Source organism: Cricetulus griseus (assembly GCF_003668045.3).
Source record: "Cricetulus griseus strain 17A/GY chromosome 1 unlocalized genomic scaffold, alternate assembly CriGri-PICRH-1.0 chr1_0, whole genome shotgun sequence".
Classification (NCBI taxonomy): Eukaryota; Metazoa; Chordata; class Mammalia; order Rodentia; family Cricetidae; genus Cricetulus; species Cricetulus griseus.
The window spans coordinates 88,897,098-88,915,051 of record NW_023276806.1 but is presented as its reverse complement, the minus strand read 5'-3'; the positions used below and the strand labels follow the sequence as shown (position 1 = coordinate 88,915,051).

The window sequence follows — 17,954 nt, the reverse complement described above, 5'->3', positions numbered from 1 at the left end:
ATCTGTTGACTTTCTACTGCTTACCCAGCACAGCAGAGGCTAGAAAGAGCTCTGATAGAAATTGAATTATTCTACTATTGTGATTTGCTACTAGAAGGATAGTAATGGTCACACTGGCTATTGCCCTGAAGTGGAATAACAAGTGAAGACTTAAGACAATATCCCATGATTGTCTTAAGTGGGTGTGGATATGCTAACATTAAGAGGTCATCTGAGGTCAAGAGGTCCATTTTCAATGACACTTATTAAGCTTGGAATAATAAGTTTATTAAGATTGGAATAATATTTATGTTGCTCATACAAACTTAGTATATGTTGATTGACAGGCATCTTTTAAAGTGTCTAGGTAGGAAGAGATGAGAGCAATAGCACCTATCATTCAGCCCTCGAATTATCATGAGACCAGTTTTTTGCTTTGTTTTGTTTTCTTTTAACTTACTTATGCACTCTTGTGTAACAATTATTTATGAATTGTTCTCATTTCCTAAACTACACTTCTTGACTTAGGGCACGTATTTTATAAACTCTAGATTCGGTGCAGAGCCTAAATCATGGTATGGACTAACAAACAGACAACTCTACTTAAAAACCAACTGGATTTTACTTTACAATCACATGAAAATATGCCTTTCCTCCATTAGTTATAAAGTTGCATTTTTATAGATATCTTTTAAAATATTTACTTTAGTTTCATCATGTATATGTGTATGTGGTATGTACACATGGCTTCAGGGCCTTCAGAGACCAGAAGTATCAGATCCCCTGGGACAGGAGTTACAGGCACCTGAGAGCTGCCCGATGTGCTTGCTGAGAAATGAACCCTGATCCTCCGAAAGAGCCATTCCTACTCTGAACCACTGTACCATCTCTCCTGGTGCTGCATTTTAAAAATGAGATTTAAGGAGCAATAATTTGCAGTTCATTGTTCCTAGCTAACATATCTGAGCTCCAGAAGAGTCTCATTATGAACTAAGAATTTAAAATTGTAAAGCTACTTGAATCTGAAGTTTTACTAGCCTTTGTTTCATATATTGTCAACTCCCCCAGGATTGTTGGAACCATTTAGCATCAAAGCATAAAGCTAAGCACATTTCGATATAATTTTAACCTACTGTAGTTCAGATGCCTCCTCAAAAATGAAATAACAGATTGTAGACCTAGATATATGTGGAATTTTCAATAAATAGAAATATTTTCCAAGAAGCCTTAATTCTACTATGCTAATGTCAGTTTGTTGATCACATGGAGCGTTAACATTTATTTTTGTGGTAAGCAGATTGAATGAGGTAATGAAGTGTCTTTTGTAACAAGTTCTCATGTTTTCCACAGGTGGATAAGTGGAGCGGCTGTAGTCAATGCATTTTACTCTTCAGGCAGAAATCAGATAGGTAAGATATATTCCGAAATAATTCTTTAGTGTTCCTCAACTTTTCTCAGCCTACAGTGTGCTGTGTAGTCAGCTTTTAATATCCCTCTAAAAGTGATAGTGATATTGAGTATTGGTTCACTTCTTGAAGTATGCATGTATTCATGTACCTCTTTTCACTGTATAGGAAAATTAAAATTAGTCCAAATCACATTAGGTAGTTGCTTCTTCCATAGCATCCAATCTATAACATAAATGATTTATCTTATTTCCATGTGCTCTTTGAAAGTTCCCTTTAAAAATTATACTGACTCTTGGAATTATTGAGCATTAGCCCTTTAAAGTTATTGGAGGTTTGAGGAGCCAACTCTTTGCAGACCCAGTTCTCTTGGCAATTCAGTAAGCAGTCTGGCTTTATTAGAGTTTCTCCTATTCTTTGTCTTCTTTATTCCAAAGCTTGCAAGGAATTCAGAAGGTTGAAAAAAACCTCAGTTGTCAACTTGACAGAGACTATAGTCATCTGAGAGTAAAGCCTCACTCAAATTTAGCCTAGAGATATGTCTTCAGGGAGTTTGTCTTGATTGTTAGTTGATATAGGTGGGGCCAATGTAATACTGACAGAACCATCCCCAGATGGGTGAGCCTGAGCTATATAAGAAGCAAGCTAAGCCTAAGTGTTTGTGAGCAAGCTATCAAACAGCATTCCTCCTGACTTCACTTAGAAATAGACTGTAACCAGGAAGTATAGGCCAGATAAGTCTGTTCTTGCTCTAAGTTGCTCTTGGTCATGGTGTTTGTCACAGCAACAGAAAGGAAATTGGAACAGTTGGAATAGACTTTACCATATAAAATTATGTTACCCAACTACTTTTGTTCAAAACAGAAAAATAACTTTCGTTGTGCCAATAGTAATATCATAAACTATGGTTAAAATTAACACACATGTGAATAATATGAGGAATAAATGAATTATTTCACAAGTCAAAGACATATTTTTTCCTCTTCCTGCGTAAACCTGGGCATATTTGGTATCTATCTTTTTATTATATAAACAGACCCAATTTTTCCAAGAGTTTTTACCATGTTGACATACACCACACAGATACTGCCAGAAGTGTACTAAACCAGTAGAGCAGGCTTTTCCACAAGGACTCAGTCAAGGTCTTTATATTAAAATGTGGGCAGAATTAAGAAATGATAATCTCAGCATCATTTTAAACTATTCTTTTTATTTCTCTAAGTCTGTTTTAAGCATCACTTTTTGGAAATATGCTACTGATTTGAAATAGAAGTTACTAAAAGCCTTTCAAGATATTTATCAATTACTTAAAAAACAAACCTGCAACCCTGTCTTGTTATTTTGAAGTTTAAGCACACCTACCCCTGTGTTTTTAAGCCTAAGAAGAGATGTAGTAAGACATTATCTACATTTTCTTTTAGTATTTTTATGGCTTCTATTTTTGAAGTAAAACGTTATCTGTAATTTACTTTGGTACGTGGTATGAAAGTAGGTTACATAAAGAATCTGGAATCCTTAGATAGCTTGTAGATAATAACTAAGATGTGCATCTAGGCAAAAAAAAAAAAAAATTGGCTCAAAGTCTAGCCTAGTGTTTTCTGAAAAGAGGAAAGATCACTTCAAAACAGACAAGATTTGTTTGGTGATCAACTCCCCAGCACCTATATGATCAATCATGGTGCATTGCATTTCTAAAATAAGTCCACAAATTTCTCCAGAATGCCTTTATCTCTAGAGATTCTTCACTTGTGAATCTTGAAAGATGATAGGTACATACATACATACATACATACATACATACATACATACATACATACATTTTCTGGAAATTAAACCTAGGACCTTGCACATGATAAGCATACACTCTACCACAGAGCAGCATTCCCAGCCCCCTCTCCAAATCTCTTTTTAATATTCATTGTTCTGTCAGTATGAGATCTAGTTATACATTGAAACCTTATAAAGAGAATTGCTTTTCAATATGAAGTGAGGCAGCTAGACATTTATTTCTATCTTATGGCAGAATACAGCATGGCATCATTTCAGTGAAGTGTAGAAAAGACCCTAGACAGCATCAGATCTCGTATGACCCTCAGATTTTACATGAATGCAAACTTGAGCTGTGTTTGAAATATCTTAAAGTTGAGTTGTTTGAAATCTAGAAAAGATCAGGGTAGTTACTAGATAAACGTGCAGGCAGGCAGGAAGGAAAAATCATGATCTTTCGTTTTTGTGATCCAGTGACTTAATTAACCAGCCAGCTTGCTGACAGTCACTGAAATGACTTGTCACTGACTAGCAACACTGAGATGTTTACTAGTCAAGCGGTGAGCTTATTGGAGAAAATCCTCTTAAACAAATTTGAGCTGACAAAGTTAAAGGAGCTCATAATCAGCCAGACTGAACTTGAAGACGAGTATTAATATGAGCCATAAAAACCATATCTTATATTTGAGGAATGGCATCTAAGGCTGTCATTAAGTCAGCTGCATCTCTATGGTTAATGTTTAGCCTTGATAGCACATTTTGTAAGAGCATTTTATACAATGGGTGGATTTTAATCAAAGTACATAGTGTGGGAGATAATACTCAGTTTAAGTTAATAAAGTACTACATATAATTTTTATAACTTTGAGCTAAAAATATTCTCTTGACACTGTTTAGCTCAGGCAGGTGCACGTGAGCTATGACTTTCACTAAAATCCTCCCAGGACAAAGGTCTATTTTTGTTATTTTGTCATTTGGAAAAGGTGACAATGGCAACTTGCCAACATATTGAAAGATGTGAAGAACTAAATTGCTTAGAGTGTTTTAAAGTCACCTCTGGAAATAATCTAATATTTATCCCTGGAGATCATGAAAGGTTAGGTCATATTTACCCTGTCTAAAAGAAAAGTATTTGCTGCTTTGTGTTAATTCGACCTTAAATTCCTCTTCTTTTTTAATTACTGAAGGTCAAGGCCTTTCACTTACATTCTTGATATCCTGAAAAGGAAAGTCCCAAAGTTTTGAATGCAATATGTGTTCATGCTACATGCAATTCTTTATCCATTCCAGAACGTAGTGCTGCAGTTACCTAGTGGGTACTAGAAGTTTAGAACTTGAAAGGTAAAATTACTGAATTATAAGAATGTGTCTTCATTCATTTCTAAGGTCAGGGGTTAAATTCCTCTAGACAAATTGAATAGTCCCTTTGCATTAAATAGACACAATATATACCAAGAAAAAACAATTGAGACACATTAGTGTATTCTACAGACAGAGTATTTAGCAGGTACATTATTGTAAGAAGACAATGCAAAGGATTAGACAAAAGGTGAATGTTAGGGACCAGGAAGCAGGAAAGTATGATGCATGCAGGTCAGGAGGAGGATGCTGTTTAGCCACAGAAAAATGACCTCTCAAAGTTTTTTATCAGTAGAGGAATAATGGCCATTATTGCACTGCAATCTGGCTACAGAATAGAATAAGAGGGTAGATTAGATTAGGATAGACTACAGGTGGGGCAGGAAGTGAGAACATCTCTTAGGAAATTAGTCACTCTTGATAAGAGGAACAAGGGTGAGGTAAGATGTACTGTCCAGCTTCCCAGAAGAAAGAACAGAATGTGCTTTTGGAAGAACAGTACACCACCCAATCTTTGCCTACATGTGCTGTGCAAACTTCGTAAAGGAAAAGAGGCACCTGAGATCAATAGAAGAGGTTCACTGTGGGGGTTGCACTCTGTTGACACTATCATTTCTGCTAAGTGCCATTAGAAAAAATAACAGGCAAGAGACTGGTATCTAGGAGGGGAAAAGTGTTCAATGTTTGATATACTCAAGTGTTTTTGAGACATAAAATGGAAAAAGTTTTCAACTTAACACAGATGTTATGACAGTCGTCAGCCAAACTTTTTAAATAAAATAATCTTATTCTTTGAGATTTTCATGCCTAGTAAACGTTACATAGACAGCTTAGTCTATTAAAAATACATATTCATCTGTTTATAATTGATTATGTATTCAGTCAAAACATTTTTTTCTGGGTGCTAATTATATTCCAAGCACTATCAGGCTTGGAGAGATAATGTCCTTAAACGCAGATAGAGCAAAGAGTAAAGTAAATGTGTACAAACACATAAATCTCTGACAAATCTCACAAGCCTGACATTTGAGGTGCCAGGATGGGAATGAGTAAATCAGATAAAGAGGGACTCCAACTATAAACAAAGAAATAAACAGAATTTAGAGAAGTCGTAGGAACCCTGATAATAAATAAAATAACATTAAATGATGGAAGGACCCCTTTGACTGAGTGGCAGTTATTTTAAATAGAACTGTGAATGGATACAATTTCAGAGGTAGCATTGAAAAGAAATGTGTATTATTGAGTAGTTCTTCTTTCCAAATATTTATACAAGGCAAAGAACTTGCTGAGTGTAGTTTATAAATTTTCCTTCTGACAAGCTCCTTACAGCAAAAAAAAAAAATCTTAAAAGAGATTGGTAGGTGAACTGTGATGAATAAATCATAGGTCAGTCATGTACAGTATTGGCTCAGTCACTTTGCCACCATCAATTATAAATGATGGTATTGCTTTCTATCACACAAGACTTTTGTTATCTACCTAGGTGAAACAGATATAGTAGAAACAGGTTAGCAAGCATGATGCCATCATTAACAATTCCACATATAATCTTCACAATTCTTCTCTCCTTTAGTCTTTCCTGCTGGCATTTTGCAGCCCCCCTTCTTTAGTGCTCGGCAGTCCAACTCATTGAACTATGGGGGTATCGGTATGGTCATTGGACATGAAATCACGCATGGCTTTGATGACAATGGTAAAGTATAGGTAACATTTTCCTTTGGCTGAAATACATCTTCCCAAGTTTAAGAGTTAAAATTTATCAGTACAAAACTCCATTTGTCGTTTGTTTATCAGTGTATTGATGACCTAAGTCTCACTATAGAGTCAGCGTTCTATATAAGTGTTTCTTAAGAAAATCAAAATATTAGTGGGCAGTAAGAAATAAGTGCTTTACACTCTAAGAAACTAAAGCAAATATTCAAAATTGAGCAAGTACTGTAGTGTTCTGCACCAGAAACAATGCTTAGTCCTGTTGTTTGTGTCTTAACTTTCCAGGCTCATAGAGAGCAGGGTCTTTAGATATAAAGTCAGAAGCCATCACTTAACCAAGTCCCTGTGGCTCTTAAGCTGCTTTTAGCCAGGAACTTTTTTTTATTCTTATGCTTAACACATAATTTAGAACAGTTGATATGTATTCCTAAACAACCAATAAAATTTACAGTCTTAATTAAAGTCAAACAAAATTGAAATAAAGATGGGTAATATGTAAAAAGGCCATAGCAAGAATTGTAACAAGTTTTAGTTCAAAAAATGTTAACTGGACAGAATTCTAGTCAGAGAGACAAGAAGAACAGCACCTTAAAGAGAGACATGCTAAATGACTGTTAACTCGTTAGTCAGTGCAACAGAACTGTTAATATTTCCATTTGAAAAAAAAACGGAAACATACAGAGGCATCTAACATGTTTGTGAAACGCTATAAAAACTGAAATTGATAGACTCAGCATGTAAGTTCAAATTTTGTTTCATTGCCATTTTCTTATTCACTGTATCATAAATATTTAAAACATAATAAATTTAAATGTCAGAATATATAAAGTATGTAAGTACATTTTGAGATACAAAAGGGAAAAGATCGACATCATTTAAATCTAGAAAGAAAACATCAGGAGAAGAAAAGGCTGCTTCTCTTTGTGCTTAAAGTCCAGGGAAACACGGAGTTAGTTTTCATAAAGGGTCTAGGAGCATGAAACAGGTGCCAGAATAAAGGCGTTTAACATTGAAAGCCTCAGCATATCAAATTAAACAGTCTTGGTTCAGATGGAGAGCATCAAGTATAGGAAAGCATGCTTCCAGGAGTGTTTATTGCCTCATCTACAGTATCACAAGCTATGTGGCATGTTGGCAGATAAAGTTCAAGTTTTCCCAAAAAAAAAAAAGCAGGATTTGGGGGAGTTAGCAGTGTCTTTCATCATCTGCCCCATTCCATGGTCACTTGTACAGTAGTATTTCAGTCCTTTCCACATTAAACTAGAGATCTCAAGATAGAGGGATGTGTCCATGCTAGTACTCTTGCTATGATTTTATAGTTTTGCAAAGTGCCACTGAGGAGCTGGAACAGCACACAGGAGGTCTCTTAATGTTGTTTTTTTTTTACAACTGCATGTGAGTCTACTTCAAGAATTTCAATTCTTAAAGAGAATAAAAGAATCTTATTCTCATTTTTATTGTAACAAATTTTCTTTTTAACAAATGATTATGTTGCAGGCAGAAATTTTAACAAAGATGGAGACCTCGTCGACTGGTGGACTCAGCAGTCTGCAAATAATTTTAAAGACCAATCCCAGTGCATGGTGTACCAGTACGGGAACTTCACATGGGACCTAGCAGGTGGACAGCATGTATGTCATCAGCATTCTCCAGAAAAGCTGTAACACAAGTAAACTGTTGGTGCTTTCTGTAAAAATCCTAATAGAGAATCTTTCTTTAAACAGCTCAATGGAATTAATACACTAGGAGAAAACATTGCTGATAATGGAGGTATTGGCCAAGCATACAGAGTGAGTATTTATACTTTATTCCCACTTCAGTGATGGGAGTTTATCATATTTACCCATTTCTTTAAAGCCTTTTATAAGAGACATAGATAACAAAATGAAGACTGGGAAATGCAAATCATGAGAAGAGCAAGAGAGTTGGATATATGCTCATCATAAGGGTCTGTAAAGGTTGACATGAGGTGATGGAGCCAAGGTAAAAAAAAAAAAAAAAAAAAAGGAAACATGTCTTCCTCACCTCTTCTCTTCTCCCCTTCTCATTCTCCCCTGAATGTGGGTGTCAGTGAGGAGACCTTGGAAATCTATTCGGCCTCTTGTAGTACTTATCACTACCATAGGAATGGACTTTAGGAGCCCATCCCAGATGGAAGGATACTGCCTGAGCAGTACACAGGAGGGTTGGCCTAGGCCCTATCCCAAAGAATATGACAGACTTTGAAGACCCCCCCATGGAAGGCCTCACCCTCCCTGGGGAGCAGAAAGGTTATGGGATAGGTAGGGTGTTAGTTGGGGGGACGGGGGGGGGAGGGAAACGAGAGGGAACTGGGATTGACATGTAAAATAATTTTCTTTTTAATAAAAAAGGGGAAAAAAAGGAAACAATGTTACAACAAAAGACATGAGAAGATGCAAAAACCTATAGATGACACAAAATATTTCTAAGAAATAATCCCTGAAGTAAATTTCTTAATATATATGTCCCTGCAAACAATTACTTCAGAGTCATTCATCAGTGTAAGTGAGACCCTCATCTTCTCAGCAGGAGAGACAGCCTGTGGAGGTGATAACTAGCAGAAACTTAAGACATAACATTAAGCCACAGTCTGGTCACTGAGAAACAGTTAGGGACCCGATTGTGATGGCTCTTATATATGGCCATGTAGTTTGCCCAACTATTATTCTTTAAGAATGATTATTGTTGGAATATTCATTAGACTCACAGCCTTCCACTTATCTTTGCATGCAACAAGTACTTTACTTATTTTTTAGGATTTCATATATGAGCACTGTATTTACATCATTTCCACACATTTCTCTCCCGTCAAACTCCTCTTGTGCTCCCCCTCAGATTCATGCCTCCTGTTTACTGTCATTACACATACATGAAAAGACTATGGAGCCCTTTTAGTGCTGCTCGCATGTATGTATTTAGGGTTGACCACTTGGGATGGATAATTCATCAGGGGACTTGTCCTTGTAGAAATTGATTCTCCCTTTCTAGGCTGCGATTCACTGCCTGTAGCTCTTCATCTGAGGTGGGGCCTTGAGAAATATTTTCACATCCACACTGGCATGTTGGCTGGCAATGTCATTATGCAGGTCCTGTGTAGGGAACCCTACTGTTTAGATTTTATGGGTTCAGCTTCCCTGTAATGTCTAGAAGGATTTATATTATACCAAGTGTCCAAGTCCTCTGGCCCTTACAGTCCTTCCACTTAAGTACTTTGAAGGACTTTGCTTTGTTTGTTGTACCATTTTAGGTGCTAGAGATGTAGCAATACAGCTTCCATAAAAGATTTTAGTAATTGAGGATGTGAGTAAGAATTAAAAGATGATCCAATGAATACCATTATGGAAGAACAAATAGAGAATTGCACAAAAAAAGGTGGAGGAATGATGGTTTTGGAAGCAACAAGGAGGAATGAAGATGAATTAGAGTGTACCTCTTTACCCCAAAGCAGCATGTTTGAGAGAATGAGCAGTCTACTTGTGATGACACAAAAGATAAGGTGTACACGAGAGTACCAGGTTTTCACAGATGGCATGAGTAGAATGTTTGAGGACTAAATAGGATTATTTGGTTATCACCGCAATGTTGAGGGTAAAGGGGAAGAGAACCTTGGTGATTGTCAGCAAGGTAGAAGTATCACAACCAACAAAGAGATGACTGATTGGGGCCTGCAGTGTGCTCAAAACAAAGCATCGCCCCAGTGTGAGGTATGAGAGATGAAGATAGATAAAGTCTCAGCCCTTCACTGGGGGGTGGTACATTGTTACTACCTCAAATGCTGGGTAATTAATGTTTCTGTTTCCCACTAGGTAGCAAAGAGTATGCATTTTACCTTTTTGAGTGCTGGGTAATTGTTAATTGCCTATAAATATTCTTGAGAGTTATCATAAGATGTAGTTAGATTCATTGTTCCTTTTTTGGACTTGTTTGGACAGCATGTTAGTTGGGACTGGGATAATGTTTAGTTCAGAGGAAACAGATCCCCATACTGAGGCCAGATCCTGCCCTGTGGATCTTGAGTGTCTTCATCCTAATCCTGCTATGCTTAGGCACTGCTATCTGTAATCCTTTGGGGGTGATCTCCAGATTAACATGAAGCTGGATATTTAAGGGCACCCTCCTATTGTCTTGGAATCTTCATTCAGGATTTTTCTTTCTTAGTATCCTGGCCAGTGTAACCTCAAATGGTCAGTTTCTTTTCAACTCAGAATCCCCCAGACTTCCATGATTTTTCCCTCCTATCACAATGGCATAAATGCTGATGGAGAAATTGTCTACGCCTGTTATAGAACTTGTTATTAACCATCTCTCCGGACATCTCTCTTCCTTTGTAAGGTGTGATGTTAAACACTGGTTTTCAATGTTATGCAAACCATTGTCTCCTACGTTTTGATCATCACTGTGTTGATTCAGCAACAGTCCCTGTCACTCTGTGTTAACTGGAAGTGGTCTGTGTTAGTAATTAGCACCTTTGATGATTCTGCTGTATTACTCACCTACATCAGACTGATGATTACAGTAATAAAGGAAAGAGCAATTATACAAATACATATGACACTATATGAATTCTTTGCTTGTAATGACTTGCCCCTCTGTGAGATCATTAATTCCCTAAGTGGGAAGAGGCATAAACCTCCCCTCTATCTCCAAAATTGTTAGATAGTAAAGGTTCACTATTCTATGTTGATGGTAGAGAAAAAGAAATAAAATACACTTTTAACTTAAGTAATGGATGGATGTTCTTTATAAGAAGTTAAAAAGGGCTGGCATGGCAGCTCAGTGAGTAAAGGTACTTGCCACCACGCCTGACCACATAGTTGATTCCTTTAGATCAAGTTGGTAGAAGGAGAGGACTGACTCCTGCAAGTTGTCCTCTTATCTCCACACATGCACCATGTTATTCACACACTCATGCGTGCACAAATAGATAAATGTAATTTTAACTTTTTAAAGACATGACAAATAACCTGTCTCAGGAAGTTTATTATTAATCCATTTTTTTAAAAAAACTGTATGTGGTGGATAAGAGTGATAAAATAAAGCTTACAAAGAAAAAAATTACAGCATAGCAAGACCAAATTTCTCAATAGTAAATATAAATCTTTAAGGTTCCAGAACATTTTCTGCTGCTCAGGTGACCAAAATGCCTTTCTCATGATGTTATTGGAAATTAATCTATCTTGTCCTGTGTTGAGAGGACCAGAGTAGTTGCCTCTGCTTCCCCGAAGGATCACAGGACACTAATCCTCTAAGGAATCTCAACAGACTCTGGTAACCTTTGACAAGAATCACTCAGACTAATTCTGGTGTGAGTCTAGTTGGCCAAGAGTAGTAACTAAACTAAATATAGCAATAGCAGATGACTCCTTTGGCAACCCATTCCTCCAACAAGCTGGGCTTACCCATCTATCCATAGACAATATTAAGGTAAGATTTTCGTCATGTATTCAAGTCATCCTTTCATCCAACTGATATTTAGTGTGATTGTCTGATGTGCCAGACTTCTGTCATCTGCTAAGGAGTCCCTTATTCTTTCTGAGCATTTATAGATGCATTCTAGTCTTCCTAATCCATGAAAGAGTTGAAGGTTGCCCTCTCTAGATGCACGTTTGTAGTGATTTGATACAAAAGGAGAATTATTTGGTTACATGATCTTTCGAAGAATGTTTTTATGCAAATTTAGAAATTATATACTTTCATTTTACTACTTAGGCCTATCAGAACTATGTGAAAAAGAACGGTGAAGAAAAATTACTCCCTGGAATTGATCTCAATCACAAACAACTATTCTTCCTCAACTTTGCCCAGGTAGTATACCTTTCATGATTGATAACTGTGAAAATCATTTTAAGTTGTAATTTCACAGCAACTTAGATATTTCATGATGTTTTCTTTTAATCAATTGGGGTGGAGCATTTGAGTTGACTAACTTTCATTGTTTGCAACAAGATTGTCAGATCATGTTCATTATAAATGATTATTTCCTGGTTGCCTTTCATTGAGCATTATTTGAAGTATAAATGGCTGAATGCAAATGCCAAATTAATTTTTGCTTTACCCCATCCTACCCACAATGGTCCATGATTACACCTAAGCATGTTGTTTTCCTTTGTCTATTTATACTCCTAGGTGTGGTGTGGGACCTACAGGCCAGAATATGCAGTCAATTCCATTAAAACAGATGTACATAGTCCTGGCAATTTCAGGTATGTGGTTATGAATAGCAGCTGGACTGTTCCAGTGTTGACTCTATTACTTCTATGTTTCAAATTTGGCTTTTTCTACTTCTTATTCTATACCATTTAAGACAACTGTGAATGTGTACATGTGCGTGTATATATTCATACATGCATTTGAGTAAGTGCATGTGCATATGCTTGTGCATGTTTGTGTGTGTATGCCTGCATATGTATACATGTACATGTGCGTGTGCGTGTGCGTGTGCGTGTGCGTGTGCGTGTGCGTGTGCGTGTGTGTGTGTGTGTGTGTGTGTGTGTGTGTTTCTGTCTGCATATATGTCAGAGATGGGACTCAGCAGACCATGACAGTAATGCTTCCACAAACATAGCTCTGGCTGTTCAGTCCTTCATATGTCCTAAACTCAGTGCCTGATGAACTGCAACGAACATGTGACTTCCTAACAGTGGTTGGATGGAACCAACAGCTAGTAGAAGATGTTCCACTATGTGAATGTAAATGTGAGTTTCAAATGACAGAGAGAGATTTTCCTTCTTCAATATGGGCAGTTTTTTACCAGCTGGAAGTTCTCCAGCATTGAATAACTAACCCCAATACTCCAGGAGTGAGGACGTTACATCAGAGGTCAGAGAACAGCCCAGAAAGGCTACCAGAGGAATGTTCTTTGAGGTGAAAGAGTGCAAACATGCTAGAAATCAATGTATAAGAAGAGAATCACTGTAGACAACCTTTGAATGTGGAGGTCTAGATCATTTCGTCCCTTAGACTGGCATCTTTTCTCCCACACTGTAACACTGAACACCCCCTTGCTATAAATACCAGCTTCCAAGAAGGAAACTGAAAAAAAAAGTTTTTTCAAACAAATGAAAAAAATTGTACTTTGGAAAACAGAGTTTGAGAAGAAAAGGGAAGTTATTACCCAAAATTTTTAAAACTCTACTTAAAATGAATATGAATATATTACCTAGAAAATTTACTGACAGAAACACATGTAATTGTAAAGTCATAAGTAGCATAGTTAAACATCTTGAAATTCAGTGAATGCATTTGGTTTGTCCTAGTGTCACCACTGTCACCATCACTAGCACCATATAGCCTCTGCCTTAGCAATTCCTTCATGCAACAACAGCTTATTGCATTTTGCTCTCCCTGAAATATGAGTTAAAGTTAGTCCTATTAATTAACTTATCCATACTAGCTTCTTTTGGTTAACTGCTTTCCACAGAAACTCATGTGTATCTATTCCCACTATGGTTAAATCCAGGAGAATTTTAGTTTATTTTTAATTGTTTTTGTTTGTGTTGGTTTATTCCTTTGATTACCAACACTGCCAAGTTTTAAAAAAGTGGGGGTTGTTATAACTTAAGTTTTCTTTTGGGAATTAAAAATATAAGAATCTAATTCTGAGAATAGGGAGGGGAAATTATAAATGCATATAAAATAGTTTGTCAGATCCTTGCTCTGTATGTTCCTATGAACATAAGTAGATCTCTATAAAGAGCTAGATTCCTTCAGGTGTTAGTACTGGGCTACTGAATAACCTGTCATCCTTGGAGAATAAGGTGTTGTACATTATGTTCTTTTGTTTTGATAAGACAGGCTACTGTCACTATTGTTAGTTACATTTTGGTCTCTTAACCTCGTGAAATTGTCACAGCTAGTATGTCTGGCCTGTTTATCCCCGTTCTAGTGATGGTGTCCTTTCATTTCTCATTTGGGCTTTTTGTCAGGGTTTCTCTGCATGTTTTTCTGAGCCCCAGGACTAGCTAATTTTTTACTGGCCTCAGTTTCTTGACGTATAAGGACTAAATTATAGAGTTGCTAGAAGATTCATATTAATGGATATCAGAAGCTGTTACTTAGGCATGTTTGAAAATTATTACTGGGTTATTGTTTTTCTTTTTTAAGATAAGAGACCTTGATAGAATAAAAAGCTCTATGTAGAAATTTAGGGACTTTGAGGGTTAGAGAAATGGTTCAGAGGTTAAGAGTATGTACTATTCTTGCAAAGAATGCTGGTTTGGTTCCCAGCACACATGTGAGGAATATCAGAACCACACTTGACTCTGGGAGACCTAATGCCCTATTCTGGCTTCTGCTGGCACCAAGAGTGCATATGGCACGCATACATGAATGCAGACAAAACACTCATACACATGAAATATAAAATAAAGAAATCCTTTTTAAAAAGTCTCCCATGGACTTGACACCATTTCCAAGTAAGATAGCACTTCCTTGCCTAGAGTTGTTTGTTTCTTCTGTTCTGCACAGGTAAAGGTGTAATGAGTGTTGGCTAAGTAACACAGGGAGGTAGGTGTGTGACTGCATTCCAAACCAATATTTTCATAGAAACATTTGAGTCATAAATATCTTTAATTTTTTGATTCTGACACTGAAGCTAACTCTATTTTTCATTCATAAGAAGAGAAGTATGTGTGTGTTTGAAGAGTGAATGGAAGGCCAGCCTTTTGTCAAAAAAATTACTACTTTTTTGGAGGTAAAGGTATTTCCTTGGTAAAGGCTGAGGTTATGTTTTAGATTTGGAATCAGGCTGTTTTCTGACAATTCAAGTGAAACATATTTGACAAGAACTTTCAAAACTAACAATCCTTGAGTTATTATTCAAAATTGCTGCTAAGTAGTTTATCTAAAAATATTTTCAAAATAGAGGAAGATTGTTAAACCCATTCTGAAACAGCTATTTCATCAAAAACAAAAGATGAACTATTCCAAAGATGAAATTCCAGTACATGTATAAGATAATATTCCCAGAATTTTATGCAGCTACTTTCAGCCAACGTGGACACTTAGTTTCCCTTTATAAATTAGCATGCATAATCTAAAGGCTCTTTGAAATCCTCCTGTTTCTTCCCTTCACATTAAATATTAGCATTTACTCCTGATATTTGATGACTATTAGGATGGTTTTTGATGAGTTGTCTAGCACTCCAATTAGTATATATTAATCTACATATTATCCTACATAGTAGAATATATGTTCATCAACATGGCTTTGTCATGAAAGGATATTAATAGGAAATTATAATGATTACATAGTCTCTTCATAAATAGAACCAGTTAAATTTGAATTCAAGTCATTAAAGAACTAATACTAGATTGTAAGAGGACCTATTAATTGAAAACAATTTATTCAACAATTTAAAAAATCCATTTACCATCCGGGTATGGTAGTGTGTGCCTTTAATCCCAGCACATGGGAAGCAGAGGCCAGCTGATCTCTGTGAGTTTGAGGCCAGCCTGGTCTACATAGTGAGTTCCAGGACAGCAAGAGCTACATAGTGAGCTTGTGGCTCAAATATTAATTAGGAGTAACATATTATACATATAAAGTCCATCCTGTCACATAGATGGATGTTTGGCTCCCTAGATTTTTTTATTTTTTAATTTAAATGATTATTTCACAGGACATAAACAGCACCAGTACAACTGACTATTTTACATAATAGAATAGAAATTTTAAATGAATCATCTTAACGAAACAATGAAAGATTTTATCTTCTGTTAATGTAAACACACAAGTGCCAGTGTTTTAATGTAGCATGAAATCCATGTAAATATTGTATGCAATACTAACAAAAAACGTGACCTCACTCTTAGAGAAGAGATTCATTGTATTCAAAATGTACCCAGTCTTCAAAATGGTTATTCATATCACCTATCCAAATATTGATGGTATAAATACCATCAAACATTAATTATAAGCCTGAGAAAGAAAGAGAAGCCCAGGTGTGCTGCTGACTGGATTATTCAGAATTAAATTATATAGAAGTCTTGACTGGGAAAAGAGGACCTACACAGAGATGGAGATCTGGGGATCGGTTCATGTGTTGACTGTATCTGGATTGTCAACTCCCCGTTGTGTTTTCACAAGATTAGTCTTTCTTTGGGGTGTTATATGACTTTAGTCTCAATAGTGGCAGGTAGATCTCTATGAGTTTGAGGCCAACCTGATCTACAAAAGTCAGACCCTGTCTCAAAAAAGAAAAGGAAAGAAAGAAGGGAGGGAGGGAAGGAGGGAGAGAGGAAGGGAGAAATAAAGGCAGGCAGGCAAAAAAGAGTGAGAGAGTTAAGGCATATATTTGGACATTTTCACTGATGTAATGTTTCCTCTATATATACAACACATACTGAGAAAAGGGCTTTAACTAAGTAACTACAAAACATGGAGGTTCTTCCATTTAGCGTGCACATACAACGTCAACCAGGGAGCTTTATCTGAAGACAGAGGATGCCCTTAGGTATCATCGCTGCCCCCTCTCCAGTATCTAAATGAATGACATTCCCCCCACACACTGAAAGGTTGGCTAAGCCTTTGAACCCTAAAAGAGTCAAGACCTTCTCTGAAATAAGGTTTTGCTGTGTATCCCCAGCCAGCCCTTCAACTTACTGTCTTCTCTTTTGAGTAAGCAGAATTTTAGGTATATAACATTATTGTCATCTTCCAAGCTCTTTTTCTACCTAGACTGTGCCTTTCACTCAATTTATTCAATTGAAATTTCTCCACTCCTTCTCTTCTTACCTTATGAAAAAACCTCCGTTTCTCATGATTTTAGAGGCTGGAAGTCTAAATGGCAACATAGTCAGGTTCCATTGTGATCTTTGGAGTTGCAGACTGCAATCCTCTCCTGTACCTGGTGGTAGGAGTAGATTTGTTTTTTGTTTATTTTTTTTTAACATTTCAAAGATGACACACTTTAAAGCCGTTAGATTAAGTTAGTTCTAAGCTCCTAAACAAAGTTAGAAGTCAGAAGTTGGTCAATGTACTATTCTGCTTTCTAGATGCAAGAATCTAAAATCATCACATGAATTTAAATATTAGGGGGTAGTCTTCAATTCAAGCCTGCTGTGCCCCTCAAATCCTTGACTCAATGTTGGCAGAGCCTCCACTCTCCATATTCAGATTTTGGAACATCCACATGCCATTCTGTCAAAGGCCCTATCAGGGCCTTTCTCACAATAGGGGAATGCTTATGTCCTTCTCACAACCTTCAGAATTGCATCCAAGTCCTGTACAGACTAGTTGTCTCCCTCTCAAGTGTACTTGTAGATAGAAAATCTTCAGCATGGACCCTCAGTTAGCCTCAAACCGTGAACCAAGAAGAAATATCCTTAAGACTACCCTTTATAGTCCCCCAAAGCAAGCAGCCCAAACATTATGTCTTCCCAAGAATAGGGAATTGAGACCATGGGGTGAGATGCAGCAGTAGCCGAATATGTTAATGGATGAGACTGGGAAGTCTGGCTTAGAAATCACCCACTCTGATCTTCTCCTTCCTTCAGTGAGAAGGGAAAGCAAGGCTGTGTTTCTCTTCTAGTTGTTCTGTAGTAACAAATGAACAAGTATAGTATCTATGCAGTATGCTTTCTTACAGAACCCAGGACCACCAGCCCAGGGGTAGCATCACCCTCAATGAGCTGGACCCTCCCCCATCAACCCTTAATTAAGAAAATGCTCTACAGGTGTGCCTACAGCCCAATCTTATGGAGGCATTT

At 36.9% G+C, this 17,954-nt stretch overlaps 1 protein-coding gene across 1 annotated transcript in view; it reads left to right on the top strand.

Moving 5' to 3' along the window:
* Mme (membrane metalloendopeptidase) overlaps nt 1–17,954 on the top strand; it is an 81,183-nt gene that overhangs the window by 61,077 nt on the left and 2,152 nt on the right. Inside the window, exons 16-21 of the mRNA XM_035451602.1 lie at nt 1,330–1,388; nt 6,088–6,207; nt 7,722–7,855; nt 7,949–8,014; nt 11,955–12,050; nt 12,372–12,448. Of these exons, the coding sequence (XP_035307493.1) occupies nt 1,330–1,388; nt 6,088–6,207; nt 7,722–7,855; nt 7,949–8,014; nt 11,955–12,050; nt 12,372–12,448 (552 nt within the window). The remainder of the gene's footprint in view (nt 1–1,329; nt 1,389–6,087; nt 6,208–7,721; nt 7,856–7,948; nt 8,015–11,954; nt 12,051–12,371; nt 12,449–17,954) is intronic.